Source organism: Heptranchias perlo, chromosome 10 (genome assembly GCF_035084215.1).
Source record: "Heptranchias perlo isolate sHepPer1 chromosome 10, sHepPer1.hap1, whole genome shotgun sequence".
In the NCBI taxonomy this organism is placed as follows: Eukaryota; Metazoa; Chordata; class Chondrichthyes; order Hexanchiformes; family Hexanchidae; genus Heptranchias; species Heptranchias perlo.
In genome coordinates, this window is record NC_090334.1 from 3,770,900 (window position 1) to 3,797,235 (window position 26,336).

The 26,336-nt window shown below is 49.4% G+C and overlaps 1 protein-coding gene across 4 annotated transcripts in view; it reads right to left on the reverse strand.

Moving 5' to 3' along the window:
* Nucleotides 1-676: 676 nt before the first annotated feature.
* The window catches only part of heatr4 (HEAT repeat containing 4), an 80,440-nt gene continuing 54,780 nt past the window's right edge, over nucleotides 677-26,336 (reverse strand). For 2 of the 4 annotated variants that reach the window (XM_067991142.1, XM_067991141.1), the window contains exons 10-17: nucleotides 24,943-25,061; nucleotides 22,879-23,059; nucleotides 20,187-20,256; nucleotides 17,622-17,811; nucleotides 10,421-10,499; nucleotides 2,482-2,647; nucleotides 1,538-1,593; nucleotides 677-979 (exon numbers count right to left, since the gene is read on the reverse strand). In XM_067991142.1, coding sequence (XP_067847243.1) covers nucleotides 743-979; nucleotides 1,538-1,593; nucleotides 2,482-2,647; nucleotides 10,421-10,499; nucleotides 17,622-17,811; nucleotides 20,187-20,256; nucleotides 22,879-23,059; nucleotides 24,943-25,061 — 1,098 coding nt within the window. In that variant the 3' untranslated portion in view covers nucleotides 677-742. The other 2 variants (XM_067991143.1, XM_067991145.1) reach the window with 2 other exon arrangements.

Consider the following 26,336-nt stretch of genomic DNA (forward strand, 5'->3'; position numbering starts at 1 on the left):
ACTATTTGTTCAACATGTTATTGGCTGGACATGTTGAATGTTGAGTCTAAGGCTTAGGTTTCTTTCGACTTTAACCTTAGCCTTTCATCTATTACCTGTGTTGTCTATCTTTCCTCCTTGTGTGTGTTACTCTAGACTTAACTGCAGTAAATTTAATCTGCGATTTGATTATGGGTTCATCTGGTTCCTTGATTACATTTGTTGTTTTACAGTGAGCCTCTGGGAAAAGAAAAACCTACTGACATCCAAACTAATCTATGCTAATGTAACTTGTACACGTCTCCTAGTTCTCTCTAATTTATCTAATTCAAATAACCTGTCCCTGCAGTCTATGTTTGTCTAGTGTAACCTATCGTGATAGCGAAGGATTTTGAAACTAGGTATGTAGTAGCTCTCCTCTGAAACTTTTCTAGGTGAAGTGCGGACAATAAGTTCAGGGAAGAGGGGTCTCCTCTACCTCCCTATAAACCAGATGGAGATCTTTCCAGTAGAACGTTGAAGGTTCAGAAAAGATTGATTAGAGATATTCATAGTTCAGGGGATTCATCATTACTTCCATGATGTCGGTGAGTCAGTAACTAGAGGGAGTATTTGCGCGTGTGTATATTAGTGTACTTTTTTAGCACTGGGTTGAATGGAGGAAGAGCATAGCGTGCACAAACTTTCCCACTCTGCATTCTCATTACTTCATGTTTTATTACAGATATATTTACTAAATTTCACTTTCCATCTGAAAAGCCAGCTACTGATCATGTGACTCTTCCATGCTTTCTGTTTGCTCTTGTGATTGGCTGGCATTGGTCATGTGCCTGGGGCCTGCTGTCTCTGGTCGCCATCCCATCCTCACCGGCTGCAGTGCCCTGGAATACTGCAAGTCGTCCCCGCCGATGATTTGCCATTCACCGTTCCTGTGGCACCTGGCAGACTTCCTCCTCGCCGCCATCTGTGATCCTGCTGGAGAGGAGCTGTCCACAACCGACTGCAACGAAATGGCGAGACATTAGAGCTGGGGACAACATTGACCCACAGCTGGTGTGACCCAGGGGCTGAGGCTGTCCCCACGGAGGGAATGCATTTAGGCTAGAGTCAGAAGACCAAAGGCTGCAGCAAGGAACACAAGTCAGCAGTAGATTACAGAGATGGGAGGGGCAGAAGATGAGGACAAGGATGTCGGAGTTAGGGTTCATGTGGGTTGGGAGACGGGCAGCAACGTAGATGTGATGACAGTGTGGACAAGTTTCAGCAGTGGGGGAGGTGGTTTAAAGCTCAGTGTCGAACAGGCAACCGAGGTTTCTCATGGACTGATTCAATCTGAGCAAGGGGAAGAGAGAGAGCAGGAGGGAATGCAAGAAATAGGGCTAGGGAGAAAGCCACGGGGGTGAAAAAAAAGACCCAGGAGCTGAGAGAGACACACACAAGGGTGAGAAAGAGCTGGAGGGAGCATAAGACATGAGGGGGAATGAGAAACAGGCCCATGGGGCCCCAGTGGAGGGCGGGCAGAGTCTGTGAATACTCTGCTACAACAATGATCAGTTACCTGGATTTCAGCCTCACACCCCTCAAAGTTCATCTGCATCGAAGGGAGACTTGGAGCTGAAACAGAGAATGAAAGTTTATTCATTAGCAGAATCACCCTGGACCACCTCCTGCTCAAGTTCTCGCCCGTGCTGACCGGATGCCAGGTCTGGGCCCTGCCCCTTTGCATCGATGTCCTTGTCATAAGTGGGTAGGGACTCATGACCCAGGCCCGGCTATGGCCATTTCACTACACTCTGCTGGGTGATTGCTGATTTTCAAGACCCAGGTTTTAACCATATTGCCCACACGGTCCCAGGTACTGACTCTCACTGGGGTACATGTCGATGGGTGCTGGCTGACATCCAAACCTCATTCCAGGTCCAATGCGTGAGGCATATGAGCCCTTTCTGTAGGGATAAATGTATGCTGCTTATTCATCTCATTCTAGTCCAGTGCTTGAAAGTTTTTCCTGTACTCACGTTTTCGTGGGTTATGGAAACTTTGTTTTAAAATTTTAACACACAACAATCAGAACGTTTTAAGAACCTCCAGAGCAAGGGCAGATAATTCGGCCCCTCAGTCCCACCCCATCCAGATCCACATCTGATCAATCCGCCCTCAGCCAATCTCCACACTCCCCCCATCGCCCTGACCTCCATTTCCCCCCCCTCCCCAATCACTTCACTCCCCCTCACCAATCACTTCACTCCCCATCCCCACATCACCTTGCTCCCCCGCCCTTCCTTTTGATCTCCCACAGACCTTATCTTTCCCTAGTAAATGTTATTTGAACCATGCAGCAGTCGCTGTGTGAAGTGAACCTAGGGACTGATCAGTGGTAAATGTCTGCTGCCTGAAGAAGCCGGTGAGAGTGGGGCAATTTGACTGAAGCTGAGAGTCCAAGGACCAACAGCACACAATGACTGTGGCTCCCATCAGCTCCCATCCATTCCTCATACACACCAGTCACACTCTTGTTCAGCTTCTTGATCCGCTTGATCAGGGCTTCCAGATGAGCTGGTTGTGTCTGGAGATTGATCCACTCAACCTGTTCGGAGACATTTAACTTTGCCTCCTCCAGTCTCAGCAGCTTCCAAATGACAATATCTTTCTGGCACAATGTACGGATCTGTTAAAAAGGAAATAACCATACACATCATTTTGTAAATTTGTTGCTCATCAAGGTGAGGAATGTCAGTGCTTTCCATTTCAGGCACCTGGTGTGAACATCAAACACTCCCAGAGCAGGTACAGCATGGGTTAGATACAGAGTAAAGCTCCCTCTACACTGTCCCATCAAACACTCCCAGAGCAGGTACAGCATGGGTTAGATACAGAGTAAAGCTCCCTCCACACTGTCCCGTCAAACACTCCCAGGTCAGGTATAGCACGGGTTAGATACAGAGTAAAGCTCCCTCTACACTGTCCCGTCAAACACTCCCAGGGCAGGTATAGCACGGGTTAGATACAGAGTAAAGCTCCCTCTACACTGTCCCATCAAACACTCCCAGGGCAGGTACAGCACGGGTTAGATACAGAGTAAAGCTCCCTCTTCACTGTCGCATCAAACACTCCCAGGGCAGGTACAGCACGGGTTAGATACAGAGTAAAGCTCCCTCTACACTGTCCCATCAAACACTCCCAGGCCAGGTACAGCATAGGTTAGATACAGAATAAAGCTCCCTCTCCAGGGCAGGTACAGCACGGGTTAGATACAGAGTAAAGCTTCCTCGACACTGTCCCATCAAACACTCCCAGGCCAGGTACAGCATAGGTTAGATACAGAATAAAGCTCCCTCTCCAGGGCAGGTACAGCACGGGTTAGATACAGAGTAAAGCTTCCTCGACACTGTCCCATCAAACACTCCCAGGGCAGGTACAGCATGGGTTAGGTACAGAATAAAGCTCCCCCTACACTGTCCCATCAAACACTTCCAGGGCAGGTATAGCATAGGTTAGATACAGAGTAAAATTCTGACTCACTGTGTAGTACTGAGGGAGTGCTGCACTGTCAGAGGTGGCCTTTTGGTTGAGACATTAAACCAAGGCCCTGACTGCCCTCTCAGCTGGATGTAAAAGATCCCATGGCACTATTCGAAGAAGAGCTGGGGAGTTCTCCCCAGTGTCGTGGCCAAAATTTATCCCTCAACTAAAACATTATCTGGTCATCATCACATTGCTGTTTGTGGGACCTAGCTATGTGCAAATTGGCTGCCACATAGAATCATAGAAAGGTTACACCTTTCGGAGGCCATTCGGCCCATTGAGCCCACGCCGGCTCTATGCAAGAGCAATCCAGCTAGTCCCACTCCCAGCCCTATTCCTGTAGCCATGTAATTTTTCTCCTTTCAAGTATTTATCCAGTTCCCTTTTGAAGGCCATGATTGAATCTACCTCCACCACTCCCTCAGGCAGTGCATTCCAGATCACAACCACTCGCTGTGTAAAAATGTTTTTCCTCAGGTCACCTTTGGTTCTTTTGCCAATCACCTTAAATCTATGTCCTCTGGTTCTTGACCCTTCCGCCAATGGGAATAGTTTCTCTCTATCTATTCTGTCTCGACCCTTCATGATTTTGAATACCTCTATCAAATCTCCTCGCAAACGTCTCTGTTCCAAGGAGAACAACCCCAGTTTCTCCAGTCTATCCACGTAACTAAAGTCCCTCATCCCTGGAATCGTTCTAGTAAATCTCTTCGCACTCTCTCTCTAAGGCCTTCACATCTTTCCTAAAGTGCGGTGCCCAGAATTTTCTACATTACAACAGTGACTACATTTCAAAAGTACTTCATGGGCTGTAAAGCACTTTGGAATGTCCTGAGGTTGTGAAAGGCGCTATATAAATGCAATTATTCTTCACATTTGCCCCTGGGAGTAAGTATAAGGCACAGACCACCAGCAAAGTTCTTTTGCTCATTAACTACTTAAGCTGCTATTAACGTGGAAGGTGAAACTAGGTCAGGATTAACTTCATTCTCAGTAGATGATGATATTCTATTTAAAGCACTGGCAGGTTTCCTTTGTGAGGAGAGTGGGAGATAATCAGCTGAGTTGCTGTTTCCTCTGGTGGGGAGTCCAGAACAAGGGGGCATAACTTTAAAATTAAAGCGAGGCCGTTCAAGGGGTGATGTCAGGAAGCACTTCTTCACACAAAGGGGAGTGGAAATCTGGAAAACTCTCCCCCAAAAAGTGTGTGGATGCTGGGGGTCAATTGAAAATTTCAAGACTGAGATTTTTTGCTGAATAAGGGTATCAAGGGATACGGAGCAAAGGAGGGTAAATGGGGTTGAAGTACAGATCAGCCATGATCTGATTGAATGGCAGAACAGGTTCAGGGGGCTGAATGACCTCCTGTTCCTATGAGCAGTGCCTGGGAGGAACAAGGCCACAGATGGTGACCTTCAGGAGCTGATCTAGAGCTAACACCCCCAGCGTATGTTGCTCCCTGGCCTTCAGTGAGGAGCAGTGCACCTCAATACTGATACCCTCTCTCCCTGGAGCAGTTGAACCAGACTTTAAACCTGCACCCAATGTCAGACGGAGGGCCCCACACTCAACTTCTAAACCACCGGGTGCTTCCAGGCAACAGCAGGGGTCCTCTGGGATCAGCCCATCAGCATGCAGATAACTACAGTCAGGTGCATCTACAGGCAGTGTGGTCTTGGCATTGCCAGTATGATAAATTACCCTTTGCACATGTACAATGTGTGAAACAGGAGATAAACCTTTGCCCTTTAATTTCATTCACTTGTAGGAACCCACAACTTCACTCTTAAAGCCCGGGGCGGGGCGTGGGGGGAGTAAGGCACTAAAACAAATGTATAATGAGCGCAGAATGTGATTGCAGTCACAAGAATATTGCTCAGTCAGTTACCTGGTATCATTGGCACTCAATCCAGCTACAGACCACATGATTTCTGAGAGTTGGATGCAGACTGCAGAAATCAAGATGTATGGTCAGTGCAAACAACATGAGGGCACAACATACTGCTCCCCGTGCAATGAAGGGACAAGCTAACAACTGCCTGCAGGTATAGCAGATGTGAGAGACCCTCTCGTACAAGGTCACCATGGGGTCAGGCTGGAAGAATATCCAGAGTGTCAGACATCAAGAGAACTGTCCCACTGTGTAACCGACAGAGTGTCTGACCCACTGACCCACCCAGTCCCTGAAAGGACAGTGTCTGACCCACTGACCCACCCAGTCCCTGAAAGGACAGAGTGTCTGACCCACTGACCCACCCAGTCCCTGAAAGGACAGTGTCTGACCCACTGACCCACCCAGTCCCTGAACAGACAGAGTGTCTGACCCACTGATCCACCCAGTCCCTGAACAGACAGAGTGTCTGACCCACTGACCCACCCAGTCCCTGAAAGAACAGTGTCTGACCCACTGACCCACCCAGTCCCTGAACAGACAGAGTGTCTGACCCACTGACCCACCCAGTCCCTGAAAGGACAGTGTCTGACCCACTGACCCACCCAGTCCCTGAAAGGACAGTGTCTGACCCACTGACCCACCCAGTCCCTGAAAGGACAGAGTGTCTGACCCACTGACCCACCCAGTCCCTGAACAGACAGAGTGTCTGACCCACTGACCCACCCAGTCCCTGAAAGGACAGTGTCTGACCCACTGACCCACCCAGTCCCTGAAAGGACAGTGTCTGACCCACTGACCCACCCAGTCCCTGAAAGGACAGTGTCTGACCCACTGACCCACCCAGTCCCTGAAAGGACAGAGTGTCTGACCCACTGACCCACCCAGTCCCTGAAAGGACAGTGTCTGACCCACTGACCCACCCAGTCCCTGAAAGGACAGAGTGTCTGACCCACTGACCCACCCAGTCCCTGAACAGACAGAGTGTCTGACCCACTGACCCACCCAGTCCCTGAAAGGACAGTGTCCGACCCACTGACCCACCCAGTCCCTGAAAGGACAGTGTCTGACCCACTGACCCACCCAGTCCCTGAAAGAACAGTGTCTGACCCACTGACCCACCCAGTCCCTGAACAGACAGAGTGTCTGACCCACTGACCCACCCAGTCCCTGAAAGGACAGTGTCTGACCCACTGATCCACCCAGTCCCTGAACAGACAGAGTGTCTGACCCACTGACCCACCCAGTCCCTGAAAGAACAGTGTCTGACCCACTGACCCACCCAGTCCCTGAACAGACAGAGTGTCTGACCCACTGACCCACCCAGTCCCTGAAAGGACAGTGTCTGACCCACTGACCCACCCAGTCCCTGAAAGGACAGTGTCTGACCCACTGACCCACCCAGTCCCTGAAAGGACAGAGTGTCTGACCCACTGACCCACCCAGTCCCTGAACAGACAGAGTGTCTGACCCACTGACCCACCCAGTCCCTGAAAGGACAGTGTCTGACCCACTGACCCACCCAGTCCCTGAAAGGACAGTGTCTGACCCACTGACCCACCCAGTCCCTGAAAGGACAGAGTGTCTGACCCACTGACCCACCCAGTCCCTGAACAGACAGAGTGTCTGACCCACTGACCCACCCAGTCCCTGAAAGGACAGTGTCTGACCCACTGACCCACCCAGTCCCTGAAAGGACAGTGTCTGACCCACTGACCCACCCAGTCCCTGAAAGGACAGTGTCTGACCCACTGACCCACCCAGTCCCTGAAAGGACAGAGTGTCTGACCCACTGACCCACCCAGTCCCTGAAAGGACAGTGTCTGACCCACTGACCCACCCAGTCCCTGAAAGGACAGAGTGTCTGACCCACTGACCCACCCAGTCCCTGAACAGACAGAGTGTCTGACCCACTGACCCACCCAGTCCCTGAAAGGACAGTGTCCGACCCACTGACCCACCCAGTCCCTGAAAGGACAGTGTCTGACCCACTGACCCACCCAGTCCCTGAAAGGACAGAGTGTCCGACCCACTGACCCACCCAGTCCCTGAAAGGACAGTGTCTGACCCACTGACCCACCCAGTCCCTGAAAGGACAGAGTGTCTGACCCACTGACCCACCCAGTCCCTGAAAGGACAGTGTCTGACCCACTGACCCACCCAGTCCCTGAAAGGACAGTGTCTGACCCACTGACCCACCCAGTCCCTGAAAGGACAGAGTGTCTGACCCACTGACCCACCCAGTCCCTGAAAGGACAGAGTGTCTGACCCACTGACCCACCCAGTCCCTGAAGAGACAGAGTGTCTGACCCACTGACCCACCCAGTCCCTGAAAGGACAGTGTCTGACCCACTGACCCACCCAGTCCCTGAAAGGACAGAGTGTCTGACCCACTGACCCACCCAGTCCCTGAAAGGACAGTGTCTGACCCACTGACCCACCCAGTCCCTGAAAGGACAGTGTCTGACCCACTGACCCACCCAGTCCCTGAAAGGACAGTGTCTGACCCACTGACCCACCCAGTCCCTGAAAGGACAGAGTGTCTGACCCACTGACCCACCCAGTCCCTGAAAGGACAGTGTCTGACCCACTGACCCACCCAGTCCCTGAAAGGACAGAGTGTCTGACCCACTGACCCACCCAGTCCCTGAAAGGACAGTGTCTGACCCACTGACCCACCCAGTCCCTGAAAGGACAGTGTCTGACCCACTGACCCACCCAGTCCCTGAAAGGACAGTGTCTGACCCACTGACCCACCCAGTCCCTGAAAGGACAGAGTGTCTGACCCACTGACCCACCCAGTCCCTGAACAGACAGAGTGTCTGACCCACTGACCCGCCCAGTCCCTGAAAGGACAGTGTCTGACCCACTGACCCACCCAGTCCCTGAAAGGACAGTGTCTGACCCACTGACCCACCCAGTCCCTGAAAGGACAGTGTCTGACCCACTGACCCACCCAGTCCCTGAAAGGACAGAGTGTCTGACCCACTGACCCACCCAGTCCCTGAAAGGACAGTGTCTGACCCACTGACCCACCCAGTCCCTGAAAGGACAGAGTGTCTGACCCACTGACCCACCCAGTCCCTGAACAGACAGAGTGTCTGACCCACTGACCCACCCAGTCCCTGAAAGGACAGTGTCCGACCCACTGACCCACCCAGTCCCTGAAAGGACAGTGTCTGACCCACTGACCCACCCAGTCCCTGAAAGGACAGAGTGTCCGACCCACTGACCCACCCAGTCCCTGAAAGGACAGTGTCTGACCCACTGACCCACCCAGTCCCTGAAAGGACAGAGTGTCTGACCCACTGACCCACCCAGTCCCTGAAAGGACAGTGTCTGACCCACTGACCCACCCAGTCCCTGAAAGGACAGTGTCTGACCCACTGACCCACCCAGTCCCTGAAAGGACAGTGTCTGACCCACTGACCCACCCAGTCCCTGAAAGGACAGAGTGTCTGACCCACTGACCCACCCAGTCCCTGAAAGGACAGAGTGTCTGACCCACTGACCCACCCAGTCCCTGAAAGGACAGTGTCTGACCCACTGACCCACCCAGTCCCTGAAAGGACAGTGTCTGACCCACTGACCCACCCAGTCCCTGAAAGGACAGTGTCTGACCCACTGACCCACCCAGTCCCTGAAAGGACAGAGTGTCTGACCCACTGACCCACCCAGTCCCTGAAAGGACAGTGTCTGACCCACTGACCCACCCAGTCCCTGAAAGGACAGAGTGTCTGACCCACTGACCCACCCAGTCCCTGAACAGACAGAGTGTCTGACCCACTGACCCACCCAGTCCCTGAAAGGACAGTGTCCGACCCACTGACCCACCCAGTCCCTGAAAGGACAGTGTCTGACCCACTGACCCACCCAGTCCCTGAAAGGACAGAGTGTCCGACCCACTGACCCACCCAGTCCCTGAAAGGACAGTGTCTGACCCACTGACCCACCCAGTCCCTGAAAGGACAGAGTGTCTGACCCACTGACCCACCCAGTCCCTGAAAGGACAGTGTCTGACCCACTGACCCACCCAGTCCCTGAAAGGACAGTGTCTGACCCACTGACCCACCCAGTCCCTGAAAGGACAGTGTCTGACCCACTGACCCACCCAGTCCCTGAAAGGACAGAGTGTCTGACCCACTGACCCACCCAGTCCCTGAAAGGACAGAGTGTCTGACCCACTGACCCACCCAGTCCCTGAAGAGACAGAGTGTCTGACCCACTGACCCACCCAGTCCCTGAAAGGACAGTGTCTGACCCACTGACCCACCCAGTCCCTGAAAGGACAGAGTGTCTGACCCACTGACCCACCCAGTCCCTGAAAGGACAGTGTCTGACCCACTGACCCACCCAGTCCCTGAAAGGACAGAGTGTCTGACCCACTGACTCACCCAGTCCCTGAAAGGACAGTGTCTGACCCACTGACCCACCCAGTCCCTGAACAGACAGAGTGTCTGACCCACTGACCCACCCAGTCCCTGAAAGGACAGTGTCTGACCCACTGACCCACCCAGTCCCTGAAAGGACAGAGTGTCTGACCCACTGACCCACCCAGTCCCTGAAAGGACAGAGTGTCTGACCCACTGACCCACCCAGTCCCTGAAAGGACAGTGTCTGACCCACTGACCCACCCAGTCCCTGAAAGGACAGAGTGTCTGACCCACTGACCCACCCAGTCCCTGAACAGACAGAGTGTCTGACCCACTGACCCACCCAGTCCCTGAAAGGACAGTGTCTGACCCACTGACCCACCCAGTCCCTGAAAGGACAGAGTGTCTGACCCACTGACCCACCCAGTCCCTGAAAGGACAGAGTGTCCGACCCACTGACCCACCCAGTCCCTGAAAGGACAGTGTCTGACCCACTGACCCACCCAGTCCCTGAAAGGACAGTGTCCGACCCACTGACCCACCCAGTCCCTGAACAGACAGTGTCTGACCCACTGACCCACCCAGTCTCAATGGCAGTGTCTTTGGTCAGTGAGATCAGGTGCAGGGGGAGATATAAAGGAAACGTTTTTACCTGTTCTTTGATTTTCTGGATCATCCCTTTGTCCACCTCACTGCTGCCCCCTAGCCTCTGCAGTGCCAATCTCACATCTCTGCATGAGATGAGGTACAAAGCAGTTAGAATCTACTGCCATTAGATCGAATCCAGCACACTCCTGCACTGCGGTGCTTGCTCTGATGGTTGCAGGGTCAAGGCAGTGGCTCCATAACCAGGCAAAGCACTCCAGCACAGGCTGAGATCTATGACTAACGTTACACTGTCGCTTTGTACAAAATTGTCAAGTGGTCACAAACATGCACAGGTACTCACACATATACAAACACAAATACACCCACATACACAAACAATATACAAACACCCACATACACAAACACACACACACAAACAATATACACACACACATTTATACAAACACACACACATATACGCAAACATGCCCACATAGTAACAGACAAACACACGCACAAACACAAGCACACAGATATACACAAACATGCACAGGAAACCTCCTGCTGATTGCCACCTACCGTCCTCCCTCAGCTGATGAATCAGTCCTCCTCCATGTTGAGCACCACTTGGAGGAAGCACTGTGGGTAGCAAGGGCATAAAATGTACTCTGGGTGGGGGACTTCAATGTCCATCACCAAGAGTGGCTCGGTAGCATCACTACTGACCGAGCTGGCCGAGTCCTGAAGGACATAGCTGCCAGACTGGGCCTGCGACAGGTGGTGAGCGAACCAACACGAGGGAAAAACTTACTTGACCTCGTCCTCACCAATCTACCTGTCGCAAATGCATCTGTCCATGACAGTATTGGTAGGAGTGACCACCGCACAGTCCTCGTGGAGACAAAGTCCCGTCTTCACACTGAGGACACCATCCAAACGTGTTGTGTGGCACTACCACCGTGCTAAATGGGATAGATTCAGAACAGATCTAGCAGCTCAAAACTGGGCATCCACGAGGCGCTGTGGGCCATCAGCAGCAGCAGAATTGTATTCCAGCACAATCTGTAACCTCATGGCCCGGCATATTCCTCACTCTACCATTACCAACAAGCCAGGGGATCAACCCTGGTTCAATGAGGAGTGTAGAAGAGCATGCCAGGAGCAGCACCAGGCGTACCTAAAAATAAGGTGCCAACCTGGTGAAGCTACAACTCAGGACTACGTGCATGCTAAACAGCAGAAGCAACATGCGATAGACAGAGCTAAGCGATTCCACAACCAACGGATCAGATCAAAGCTCTGCAGTCCTGCCACATCCAGTCGTGAATGGTGGTAGAAAATTAAACAACTAACGGGAGGAGGAGGCTCTGTAAACATCCCCATTCTCAACGATGGCGGAGTCCAGCATGTGAGTGCAAAAGACAAGGCTGAAGCGTTTGCAACCATCTTCAGCCAAAAGTGCCGAGTGAATGATCCATCTCAGCCTCCTCCCGATAACCCCACCATCACAGAAGCCAGTCTTCAGCCAATTCGATTCACTCCACGTGATATCAAGAAACGGCTGAGTGCACTGGATACTGCAAAGGCTATGGGCCCCGACAACATCCCAGCTGTAGTGCTGAAGACTTGTGCTCCAGAACTAGCTGCGCCTCTAGCCAAGCTGTTCCAGTACAGCGACAACACTGGCATCCACCCGACAATGTGGAAAATTGCCCAGGTATGTCCTGTCCACAAAAAGCAGGACAAATCCAATCCGGCCAATTACCGCCCCATCAGTCTATTCTCAATCATCAGCAAAGTGATGGAAGGTGTCGTCGACAGTGCTATCAAGCGGCACTTACTCACCAATAACCTGCTCACCAATGCTCAGTTTGGGTTCCGCCAGGACCACTCGGCTCCAGACCTCATTACAGCCTTGGTCCAAACATGGACAAAAGAGCTGAATTCCAGAGGTGAGGTGAGAGTGACTGCCCTTGACATCAAGGCAGCATTTGACCGAGTGTGGCACCAAGGAGCCCTAGTAAAATTGAAGTCAATGGGAATCAGGGGGAAAACTCTCCAGTGGCTGGAGTCATACCTAGCACAAAGGAAGATGGTTGTTGGAGGCCAATCATCTCAGCCCCAGGGCATTGCTGCAGGAGTTCCTCAGGGCAGTGTCCAAGGCCCAACCATCTTCAGCTGCTTCATCAATGACATTCCCTCCATCATAAGGTCAGAAATGGGGATGTTCGCTGATGATTGCACAGTGTTCAGTTCCATTCGCAACCCCTCAGATAATGAAGCAGTCTGAGCCCGTATGCAGCAAGACTTGGACAACATCCAGGCTTGGGCTCATAAGTGGCAAGTAACATTCGCGCCAGATAAGTGCCAGGCAATGACCATCTCCAACAAGAGAGAGTCTAACCACCTCCCCATGACATTCAACGGCATTACCATTGTCAAATCCCCCACCATCAACATCCTGGGGGTCACCATTGACCAGAAACCTAACTGGACCAGCCATATAAATACTGTGGCTACGAGAGCAGGTCAGAGGCTGGGTATTCTGCGGCGAGTGACTCACCCCCTGACTCCCCAAAGCCTTTCCACCATCTACAAGGCACAAGTCAGGAGTGTGATGGAATACTCTCCACTTGCTTGGATGAGTGCAGCTCCAATAACACTCAAGAAGCTCGACACCATCCGAGATAAAGCAGCCTGCTTGATTGGCACCCCATCCACCACCCTAAACATTCACTCCCTTCACCACCGGCGCACAGTGGCTGCAGTGTATACCATCCACAGGATGCACTGCAGCAACTCGCCAAGGCTTCTTCAACAGCACCTCCCAAACCCGCGACCTCTACCACCTAGAAGGACAAGAGCAGCAGACACATGGGAACACCACCATCTGCACGTTCCCCTCCAAGTCACACACCATCCCGACTTGGAAATATATCGCCGTTCCTTCACCATCGCTGGGTCAAAATCCTGGAACTCCCTTCTTAACAGCACAGTGGGAGAACCGTCACCACACGGACTGCAGCGGTTCAAGAAGGCGGCTCACCACCACCTTCTCAAGGGCAATTAGGGATGGGCAATAAATGCCGGCCTCGCCAGCGACGTCCACATCCCATGAACGAATAAAAAAAACCACACACGATACATGAACACATAATACAAACACGAACACACAAATTAAACAAACACGCACGCATATACGAAAACTCACGCGTACACAGATAAACCCATGCAGATATGCACACACACAAATACCAATACACACATTATATAAACATGCGAACATAGTAACAGGCACGTACAGATATACAAATATAACACATATACATACGCAAACACCCGCAGGTGTACAAACACACACATAAAGAAACGCACGCACAAACATCACACAAATACACCCACACAAATTATTCAAACACACGAACGCATATACAAGCACCCACAGATATACACATATACAGATATACAGACGCACAAATGCATGCACAGATATACAAACACGCGAACAGACAAATACACGCACAAAGATATACAAACACGCGTGCAGATAGACAGACGCGTGTGCACACATACGAACACGCAAAAAGATTATATAAACACGCACACATAGTAACAGGCACATACACATACAAACACACATGCACGCATATACAAACACACGCATATAGAAACACACCCACAGATATACAGACGCACAGACAAACACTCGGAGACAGACAAATACACAGATAGATATACAAACACTGCCATAGATATACAAACACTGCCACAGATATACAAACACACGCACTGATACAAACACACATGCGCAGAGATATACAAACACACTCATGCATTGACAAACACACCCATGTAGATAGATATACTGATGCACAAACACACAGATAGATATACAAACACTGCCACAAATATACAAGCACACCGATACAAACACGCATAGACAAGCACACGCACAGACAAGCACACGCACAGACAAGCACACGCACAGACAAGCACACGCACAGACAAGCACACGCACAGACAAGCACACGCACAGACATGCAGACAGACAAACACACACAAATAGATATACAAACACTACCACAGATATACAAACACACATATACATATACAAACACACACAAATAGATATACAAACACTACCACAGATATACAAACACACATATACATATACAAACACACACATGCATAGACAAACGCATGCAAGCAAATAGAAACAAGCAGCATATACAAACACACCCACGCGATATATAGACGCACAAACATGCAGATAGACACACACAGAGATTGATATACAAACACTGCCACAGGTATACAAACACACACACACATATACACATGCGCACTGATACAAACGCGCACAGATGTACAAATACACGCACAGATATACAAACACAACACCCACACATGCGCAAAACCTGCATGTGTACAAATACCCACACACATACACAAACGCACGCTCGCACATATACAAACAAGCACACAGATATGCATAAATATGCACACACAATATAAACATGCGTGCACACATACACAAATTATACAAACAAGCACACATATACAAACACACATGCAAATACAAACACATGCAGACATCTACAAGCACACACATATTCAGACGCACAGACAAACACATGCATATATAAACACACCCACACATAGAAACAAGTTATACAAAGACGCGCACATAGAAACATGCCACATATACAAACACACCCAAACATATACAAACACACGCAGATAGACAAACACACACATACATATAAATGCATGCACAGATATACACTCGCACAGATATACAAACACACGCACAGATACACAAACACGCAAGCAGATAGACAAACACAACACCCGCAGGTGTACAAACGCATGCATGCATATACAGACACGCTGCATTATACAAACACGCACGTGTATACAAACACACCACAGTTATAGATATATAGATATAGATATACAGACGCACAGACAAACACATGCAGATGGATGTGCAAACACACCCACAGTTACACTAACACGTCCACACACCCACAAACATATCCCAACACACTCACAGATATGCAAATAAACAAGCCGGGGATCAACCCTGCTTCATTGAGGAGTGTAGAAGAGCATGCCAGGAGCAGCACCAGGCGTACCGAAAAATGAGGTGCCAACCTGGTGAAGCTACAACTCAGGACTACATGCATGCTAAACAGCGGAAGCAACATGCTATAGACAGAGCTAAGTGATTCCACAACCAATGGATCAGATCAAATCTGCAGTCCTGCCACATCCAGTCGTGAAAGATGGTGGACAATTAATAAACAACTAACGGGAGGAGAAGGATCTGTAAACATCCCTATCCTCAATGATGGCGGAGTCCAGCACATGAGTGCAATAGACAAGGCTGAAGTGTATGCAACCATCTTCAGCCAGAAGTGCAGAGTGGATGATCCATCTCGGCCTCCTCCCGATATCCCCACCGTCATTGAAGCCAGTTTTCAGCCAATTCGATTCACTCCACGTGATATCAAGAAACGGCTGAGTGCACTGGATACAGCAAAGCCTATGGGCTCCGACAACATCCCAGCTGTAGTGCTGAAGACTTGTGCTCCAGAACTACTGTGCCTCCAGCCAAACTATTCCAGTACAGCTACAACACTGGCATCGACCCGACAATGTGGAAAATTGCCCAGGTATGTCCTGTCCACAAAAAGCAGGACAAATCCAATCCGGCCAATTACCGCCCCATCAGTCTACTCTCAATCATCAGCAAAGTGATGGAAGGTGTCGTCGACAGTGCCATCAAGCGGCACTTACTCACCAATAACCTGCTCACCGATGCTCAGTTTGGGTTCCGCCAGGACCACTCAGCTCCAGACCTCATTACAGCCTTGGTCCAAACATGGACAAAAGAGCTGAATTCCAGAGGTGAGGTGAGAATGACTGCCCTTGACATCAAGGCAGCATTTGACCGAGTGTGGCACCAAGGAGCCCTAGTAAAATTGAAGTCAATGGGAATCAGGGGGAAAACTCTCCAGTGGCTGGAGTCATACCGAGCACAAAGGAAGATGGTAGTGGTTGTTGGAGGCCAATCATCTCAGCCCCAGGACATTGCTGCAGGAGTTCCTCAGGGCAGTGCCCTAGGCCTAATCATCTTCAGCTGCTTCATCAATGACCTTCCCTCCATCATAAGGTCAGAAAAGGGGATGTTCGCTGATGATTGCACAATGTTCAATTCCATTCGCAACCCCTCAGGTAATGAAGCACTCCATGCCCTCATGCAGCAACATCCAGGCTTGGGCTGATAAGTGGCAAGTAACATTCGCGCCAGACAAGTGCCAGGCAATGACCATCTCCAACAAGAGAGAGTCTAACCACCTCCCCTTGACATTCAACGGCATTACCATTGTCAAATCCCCCACCATCCACATCCTGGGGGTCACCATTGACCAGAAACTTAACTGGTCCAACCATATAAATACTGTGGCTACAACAGCAGGTCAGAGGCGAGTGACTCACCTCCTGACTCCCCAAAGCCTTTCCACCATCTGCAAGGCACAAGTCAGGAGTGTGATGGAATACTCTCCACTTGCCTGGATGAGTGCAGCTCCAACAACACTCAAGAAGCTCGACACCATCCAGGACAAAGCAGCCCGCTTGATTGGCACCCCATCCAACACCCTAAACATTCACTCCCTTCACCACCGGCGCACCGTGGCTGCAGTGTGCACCATCCACAGGATGCACTGCAGCAACTCACCAAGGCTTCTTCAACAGCACCTCCCAAACCCACGACCTCTACCACCTAGAAGGACAAGGGCAGCAGGCACATGGGAACAACACCACCTGCACGTTCCCCTCCAAGTCACGCACCATCCCGACTTGGAAATATATCGCCGTTCCTTCGTTGTCGCTGGGTCAAAGTTCTGGAACTCCCTTCCTAACAGCACTCTGGGAGAACCTTCACCACACGGACTGTAGCGGTTCAAGAAGGCGGCTCACGACCACCTTCTCAAGGGCAGTTATGGATGGGCAATAAATGCGAGCCTCGCCAGCGACGCCCACATCCCATGAACGAATAAAAAAAATACAAACAAACACAAACACACGCACAGATTATACAAACACACAAATTATATAAACACACGCACACATAGTAACAGGCAACCACACATATACAAACGCTCGCACATACACAAATACACGCAGATGTACAAACACAGCCGCAGAGATGCAAACTCAACAGACTCTGTACCAGTAACTGCAGATTATTAACTTACTCCCGGACGAGGGGATCATGCTCCACCAAAAGCTGCTCTCTTAAAACAGTCTGCACGTCAGCATCACTGAGGTTCAGGGAAACAATACTGTTGCAGGCTTCCATTCGAATGCCAGGCTCTTGCTCGTAATGAAGCGCCCAGAGGAGCAACTCCTTAAGCTGCTCAGTCACCTGACCAATGGCTCCTAAAGCTTCTCCAACAGGGATCAGATTAGGTGCATCAAAATACAAAAAAAAATTGGAAAACATCAGAAACTTGGCCTCAGTAATGAGTAACACTAGTCCCATCGCACACCCAGAGACCCGGCCTCATCCACTGAGTAACATCAGTCCATTACACCTGGGAACTACAGACCCATTACAGGCAGTCACATCTGGGAACTTAAGACCCATTAGAGAGAGTCACACCTGAGAACTACAGACCCATTAGAGAGACACACATCTGGGAACTACAGACCCATTAGAGAGACACACATCTGGGAACTACAGACCCATTAGAGACACACACACCTGGCAATTATAAACCCAGTAGAGAGAGTCACACCTGGCAACTACAAACCCAGTAGAGAGTCACACCTGGGAACTGCAAACCCAATAGAGAGAGTCACACCTGGCAACTACAAACCCAGTAGAGAGTCACACCTGGGAACTGCAAACCCAATAGAGAGAGTCACACATGGCAACTACAAACCCAGTAGAGAGAGTCACACCTGGGAACAACATACCCATTGGAGAGAGTCACATCTGGGAACCACTCACCTATTAGAGAGTCTCACACCTGTGAACTACACACACATTAGAGAGAGTCACACCTGGGAAGTAAAGACCCATGAGAGAGAGAGTCACACCTGGGAACTACAAACACATTACGTGGAGTTACACCTGGAAACTACACACCCATAGGAGGGAGTCACACCTGGAAACTACAGACCCATCAGAGAGAGTCACATCTGGGAACTAGAGACCCATTAGAAAGAGTCACATCTGGGAATAACTATGACATTGGAGAAAATCCCACCTGGGAATTGCAGATCGATTAGATAGAGTCACACCTGGAACTACAGACCCATTACTGAGTCACATCTGGGACCTACAGACACGTTAGAGGGAGTTACACCTGGGAATCACAGACCAATTAGTGAGTGTCACATCTGGGAATTACAGATCCATTGGAGAGAGTCACACCTGCGAACTACAGACCCATTAGAAAGAGTCACACCTGGGAACAATAATCCCATTGGAGAGAATCACATCTGGGAACTACAAACACATTACATGGAGTTACACCTGGAAACTACACACCCATAGGAGGGAGTCACACCTGGAAACTACATCAGAGAGTCACATCTGGGAACTACAGACCCATTAGAGAGAGACACATCTGGGAACTACAAACCCATTAGAGACACATCTGGGAACTACAGACCCATTAGAGAGAGTCACACCTGGCAACTACAGACCCATTACAGAGAGTCACACCTGGGAAGTAAAGACCCATGAGAGAGAGAGTCACAGCTGGGAACTACAGACCCATGAGAGAGAGTCACACCTGGGAACGACAGACCCATAGGAGGGAGTCACACCTGGAAACTACAGACCCATAGGAGGGAGTCACACCTGGAAACTACAGACCCATCAGAGAGAGTCACATCTGGGAACTAGAGACCCATTAGAGAGAGTCACATCGGGGAATAACTATGACATTAGAGAGAGTCCCACCTGGGAATTGCAGATCGATTAGAGAGAGTCACACCTGGAACTACAGACTCATTACAGAGTCGTTAGAGGGAGTTACACCTGGGAATCACAGACCATTAGTGAGTGTCACACCTGGGAACTACAGACCCAATAGAGAGTCACACCTGGGAACTACAGACCCATTAGAGAGAGAGTCACACCTGGGAACTACAGACCCAATAGAGAGTCACACCTGGGAACTACAGACCCAATAGAGAGAGAGTCACACCTGGGAACTACAGGCCCATTAGAGAGAGAGTCACACCTGGGAACTACAGGCCCATTAGAGAGAGAGTCACACCTGGGAACTACAGACCCAATAGAGAGAGAGTCACACCTGGGAACTACAGGCCCATTAGAGAGAGAGTCACACCTGGGAACTACAGGCCCATTAGAGAGAGAGTCACACCTGGGAACTACAGGCCCATTAGAGAGAGAGTCACACCTGGGAACTACAGGCCCATTAGAGAGAGAGTCACACCTGGGAACTACAGACCCAATAGAGAGAGAGTCACACCTGGGAACTACAGGCCCATTAGAGAGAGAGTCACACCTGGGAACTACAGGCCCATTAGAAAGAGTCACATCTGGGAACTACACCCAGTAGAGAGAGTCACACCTGGGAACTACAGGCCCATTAGAGAGAGAGTCACACCTGGGAACTACAGACCCATTAGAGAGAGACACACCTGGAAACTACAGACCCATTAGAGAGAGACACATCTGGGAACTACAGACCCTTTCACTGAAGCACTTGGGAAGCAGCAAGTGTTTAAATGAAATAGAAATGTTAACATTCCACATGACGAGGGAAAGTGGAGATACCTACCTTTGATTGCATAGGCTTTGACTTTCCAGACAGGGTCAGACTGCGACAGGCGCATCAGATGATCAAGGACCTGGAGGAGACACAAACTATTTGTCAACTTATCTGGGAGGTTTCCTGCCCGACCTAGTTTTTTTGCTCTGGCCTCAAAACTCTGACTCTTGATGCCAAACAGGTCAAACTGCAATGATCAAATGGTCAGGCAGTAGATGTTGGCCAGCTGCTCCTCCATGGGAGGTTCATACTCTTCAACGTTCCAGCTGGAATTATTGGATGGGAATCAGGTGCAGGATCCCAGGCTGACCCTCCCCCACCCCCTCTCGTTAACTCCAGGAGTCACTAGATACTAATCAGGAGCAGGAACCCAAGCTGTCTCTCTCTCACTGACTCCACTGGATTTTAACTTGGAGTCAGGATGGGAGCTGGGGGGGGGGGGGGGAGGGAAGTTTATTTGGCCCAGAAACCTGGAAGTGAAATTGGCTGGTCAGAATCTGCCATCACAACTCAAATGAAGGATAAAAATGTTTATTTCCGGGTTTTGCGCCCGGCAGCCTGATTGACAGGCCAGCTGCCTGTCGGGTGGGATAGCAACTGAGAGATCAGAATCCTCGGGGTTAGATGGCGGGGTTCAGGGAAAGATGTGAAAAATTGCACATCGGTGGGGGTCTCGGCCATCCTGGGTGGGGGGGGGGGCTGTCTCCGACATCGGGGGTACTCGACAATCCGGGGTTAGGGACTCGAGCATCGGGGGGGGGGTAGGGGGTGGTAGGGGCTCGGCAATTTGGGGCGAGGGGCTCAGCCATCGGGGGGGCTTGGCAATCCAGGGGGAGGGGCTCGGCCATCAGGGGGGGCTTGGCAATCCAGGGGGAGGGGCTCGGCCATGGGGGGGGCGGGGGGGGGGAGGTCTCGTGGACATTAATTGATGCTATAAATACCCGCCCGCCTGAACTAATTGAGGTCCTGTCTTCGGTGAGTAGTTTACTCGCACTCATCCTAACGCGCCTCCATTAAACCCGGAAGTTGAGCCGGGTTGCAGTCGATCTCCAAAAATCAAATATTTTAACTACCGAGCTGCCCCCAACCCACCTGTTCTTGGGGTTGAAGCTCTCCCCCAAGAGGCACAGGATACTAATCAGGAGCTGATACGCGGTCTCTTTTTCTCTTCCTATGCCCAGGACACCGAGGCCAACTGAAGCATCCCTCAGCCACCCCCCAGCTGTGATCAACACATTTGGCACAGGCACGGGGCCTTGTGCTCAGTCTGGCTCAGTACCAGACCAGGTAATGGCTTTACCCACTGAAGCATTGGGGAATTCCACCGTCTGTGAGTTTATCTCTGACACAACACGAGGTTTAGGTTCCTAGAACAGATGTTTGAGGTCGGTTGCCAGTTGTTGTGTGTTTGAGGCTGGATACTGGACAATTAATAATTGGATACCAGGCCCATTCAGCACTTCACATGGCCTAAGGTGGGCACACCTAATGTTGCAGCAAAATCCAGGAACACCAGAGCAAAATGATTTTCATAGATTCATGGAATCTTACCATGGGAGGGAGGCTATTTATTCCATTGTGCCTGTGCCTGCTCTTTGAAAGAGCTATCCATTTAGTCCCATTGCCCTGCTCTTTCCCCATAGCCCTGTAAAGTTTTCATTTTCAAGTATTTATCCAATTCCCTTTTGAAAGTTATTACTGAATCTGCTTCCACTACCCTTTCAGGCAGTGCATTTTAGATCATTACAACTCGCTGCGTAAAAAAATTTCTCCTCATCTCCCCTCTGGTTCTTTTGCCAATTACCTTAAATCTGTGTCCTCTGGTTACCGACCCTCCTGCCACTGGAAACAGTTTCTCCCCGTCTAAACTCCATATAATTTTGAACACCTCCCCTTAACCTTCTCTGCACTAAGAAGAACAATCCCAGCTTCTCCAGTCTCTCCACATAACTGGCACCATTCTAGTAAATCTCTTCTGCACTCTCTCTAAGGCCCTGACATCCTTCCTAAAGTGTGGTGCCCAGAATTGAACACAGTACTCCAGCTGAGGCCTAATCAGTGATTTATAAAGATTTAGCATAACTTCCTTGCTTTTGTACTCTATCTGTCCTGCCACATTTGAAGATTTGTGTATTGCGAACCCCAAGGTCTCTCTGTTCCTGCACCCCCTAAAAATTGCACCATTGAATTTAAATTCCTCTCCTCATTTTTCCTTCACACTTCTCTGTATTAAATTTCATCTGCCATGTGTCTGCCCATTTCACTAATACATTGCCAGCAAAATCGTCCACTTTTTTTTCATGTATAAGATGGTGGAAGAGTTCGAAAACAAACTTCAAAAACTCATTCCACAGAGCCACCTAGTGGCCAGAGCCTGCATTACATTGTGACCGTTGACATAGCAATTTACAATGGGGAATGTTGACAGAAAAGTGACCAAAAATCCAAACAACAGGAATTAAGATGTGGGAGCAGGAAGTACATGCCCTGTGCAAATTGTTTATAATATACAGATATCTTATAAGTTGGGCTTCGTGAGCTGTTGGCTCACAAGCCCATTTTTAACTGTATATGGCCAAATCATCTTTCTGTCCCCGTGTGTCTGTGGGTGGGGGAGGGAATATTAGCTGAGGATCACTGTCAATCACCCCTGCTCCGTGAAGACAGTACTTGAGATTAATGCGATATTGCTCTGCCATACCTTCTCATCTTTAATCCTCAGTAAACCGGCCGTCAGACACGCCTCTCTCCGCACAGCAATGAAATCATCCATGAAGCACTCCAGGAAACTGGGCATCAGTTTCCCTGTCATCACACCGAGCTGGCCAATGCACGACAAGGCCTCTATTCTGATTCTGCAGTCCCCCTTCTCCAGCCTCTCCCTGCAACACAAGTATACACATTACAAAGGCCCCATATTTTACCCCTCGCACACTGTGACAGTTCCGTGTTTTACCCCTCGCACACTGTGACAGTTCCGTGTTTTACCCCTCGCACACTGTGACAGTTCCGTGTTTTACCCCTCACACACTGTGACAGTTCCGTGTTTTACCCCTCACACACTGTGACAGTTCCGTGTTTTACCCCTCGCACACTGTGACAGTTCCGTGTTTTACCCCTCGCACACACTGACAGTTCCGTGTTTTACCCCTCGCACACTGTGACAGTTCTGTGTTTTACCCCTCACACACTGTGACAGTTCCGTGTTTTACCCCTCACACACTTGATTTGGCCGGTAAACAAAGAAATTATGTTTAAAGGCGACGACCTCAAGTCCACCACAAAAAAAACCAGAATTACGAACATAGTAATTGTTAGTCGATAAAAGACAAAGTCCGTCTAGTTCACTTTCTAACATTCTAGTAGTCACATGATACAACAACATTGGCGTTGTTGATTAATCAGAGCAATCGATCTCTATCAACGGCTCTCCAACAGACCCAGACATGAAGCGAGGGGAAACCCCCAGTGGGGGAGAGCTTTGGGAACTAGAGGTCTAAAGTCACCTGTTCCTAGCATGTTACACTTACCACATGTCATGTCTCAAATTACTCAGATACTGGGTCCCAAAATATTATTTTCTGAAAGAAATCTATCTAATTTACATTTGAATGAATCAATACAAACTGCTTCCACCGTCTCCCTGGGGAATCTGTTCCATAGATTGACCACTCGCTCACTGAATTAATCTTTCCGACCAATACCCAAGTATATTCAAATCCTCCTGTAGCTTATCCTGTTCAGCTTTGAATCACTTGCAGATTTAGCTATTGTGCTTGCGACTCCTATCTCCAACATGAAGATATTAAACAAAAGAGCTCCCCAAAACAGTCCCATGTGGGACCCCACTAGTCACATTCTCCCAGGCTGATAGCAATCCCTGCACCAATACCCTCTGCGTTCTCTCGGTCAACCAATTACGTATCCATTGTAAAATATTTCCACTGATTGTTGCTTTTTTTATTTTCAGTACCAGCCTTTCCAGAGGAAGTGTATCAAAGGCCTTACTGAGATCCAAGTAACCACATTTACTGCCTTACCCCATCAAGCTCCTTTGTCACACCCTCAAAGAAACCAATACATCAGATCGGCAAGACCTCCCCTTCATGACCCCATATTAGCTATCTTTTATGGTTTTATTTCTATCCAGATGCTCCATGATCTTATCTTTAATAATGGTTTCCATAACTTTACCCACAATGGACGTCAAACTCACTGATCTGTAGTTTCCTGGATCACTTTTGCTACCTTTTTAAAAAAAAAAATCGGAGTAACATCTGCCTTTCTCCAGACCCCAAGCACCTCTCCAATATCCAGTGATTTCTGGAAGATTTGTGTCAGTGTTTCTGCAATTTCTTCCCTTATTTCCTTAAGGATCCTCGGATGCATCTTATCCAGCCCCTGAGATTTATATACCTTAAGTTTGCACAGCTGTTCGGCAACCATGCTGGTAGTGATGTGAACACTGTCATGACTTACCTCGGCAACACCCTCTAGTGGAACATCAGTTGTCACTCCATCACCTCACCCCATCCCACTTTCAGTGGCCCCACTCCATCCTTCATTTCTCTTTTTCACTTAATATAACTGAAAAACTGTTTATTATTATCCTCCACTTATCTCGCCATTTTCAATTCTAAATGTTTCATTGCCATTTTGAAGCCCGTTTTACACTCCTGGCATGACTTTTGGTATTGAATCAGTCTTAATTCTGTGTCATTTTCCTCATGATCTTAAATGCTTTTTTTCCTTCTTTGTGTCCTACTTGAGCTCATCGTGGACTTCCTTCCCCAGTCCCAAGGCTCCCAGCGAGTGTGTCGCTGCCTGGCGAACATTGCTGTTCCAGTCATTCCACATCAGGTACACGATCTTGTGCGTCAGATCCTGGGGCATCAGAAAGGGGTCAAATCATTTTATTCCAGTGGAGCTAATGCCTCCAATGATCACTAAAACAACACAGCCTACCCTTATACATAGAAGACCAAATTGAAAGGGATTTCAAACAGCAGGAAGCAAAATCGCAAATACAAGGGGATCTGGATGGGTGGGAAGGTGGCCGGACGAGGGGCAAATCTCATTCAATGTGCACAGTACAAGGTACTGTACTGAGACTGGGGAAGGGGAATAGAAACTAAATGGGGAATAAATGGGGGGAATAGATACTAAATGGGACACAGGACACAGCGCAGGAAGAGGATCTGGGAGTATTGGTGGGGAGCTCAGTGAAACCAAAAGTACAGTGTGAGGCATCAGTAAGGAAAGCGAGCAGGATCTTGGGATATACAGTCCGAAGGATAGAGCACAAATCCCAGGCCAGAAAACCCAGTAGGAAATGAGTGGCTCTCTCTTATTTTGAGGATTCCTCAGATATGATTTGGTGTTTCATGTTTTTGAATGGTGACAGATGTGCCAGACTCAAAACTTTTACATAAACTGCTGGACAGATCAGACAGTAGTGCTGTCTCAGCCATGAGATGCTGAGTGGTGCGGTAGAGCTGTAAACAGGAGAGATATTTCAGCAGCGAGATTTACAAGGGGCGATAAAACCCAGTTAAACACGCTGCTATTCTGGGGAGTGAGGTGCCCTAAGATAGATCACATTTTAAATCTGAATCACTCCTGGAGTACTGGTTACCAGGCTGCTTGGGGAAATGTGAGATTATTCACTTTGGTATGAAGAATAGAAAAACAGAATATTTTTTAAATGTTGAGAAACTATTAAATGTTGGTGTTCAGAGAGATTTGGATGTCCTCGTACAAGAATCACAGAAAGTTAGCATGCAGGTACAGCAAACAATTAGGAAGGCAAATGGCATGATGGCCTTTATTTGGGGTTGAAGTACAAGAGTAAGGAAGTCTTGCTACAATTGTACGGGGCTTTGGTGAGACCATACCTGGAGTACTGTGAACAATGTTGGTCTCCGTATCTAAGGCAGGATATACTTGCCTTGGAGGGGGTGCAACGAAGGTTCACTAGATTAATTCCTGGGATGAGAGGTTGTCCTATGAAGAGAGGTCGAGTAAAATGGGCCTATACTCTCTGGAGTTTGGAAGAATGAGAGGTGATCTCATTGAAATATATAAGATTCTGAGGGGGCTTGACAGGGTAGATGCTGAGAGATTGTTTCCCCTCGCTGGAGAGTCTAGAACTAGGGGGCA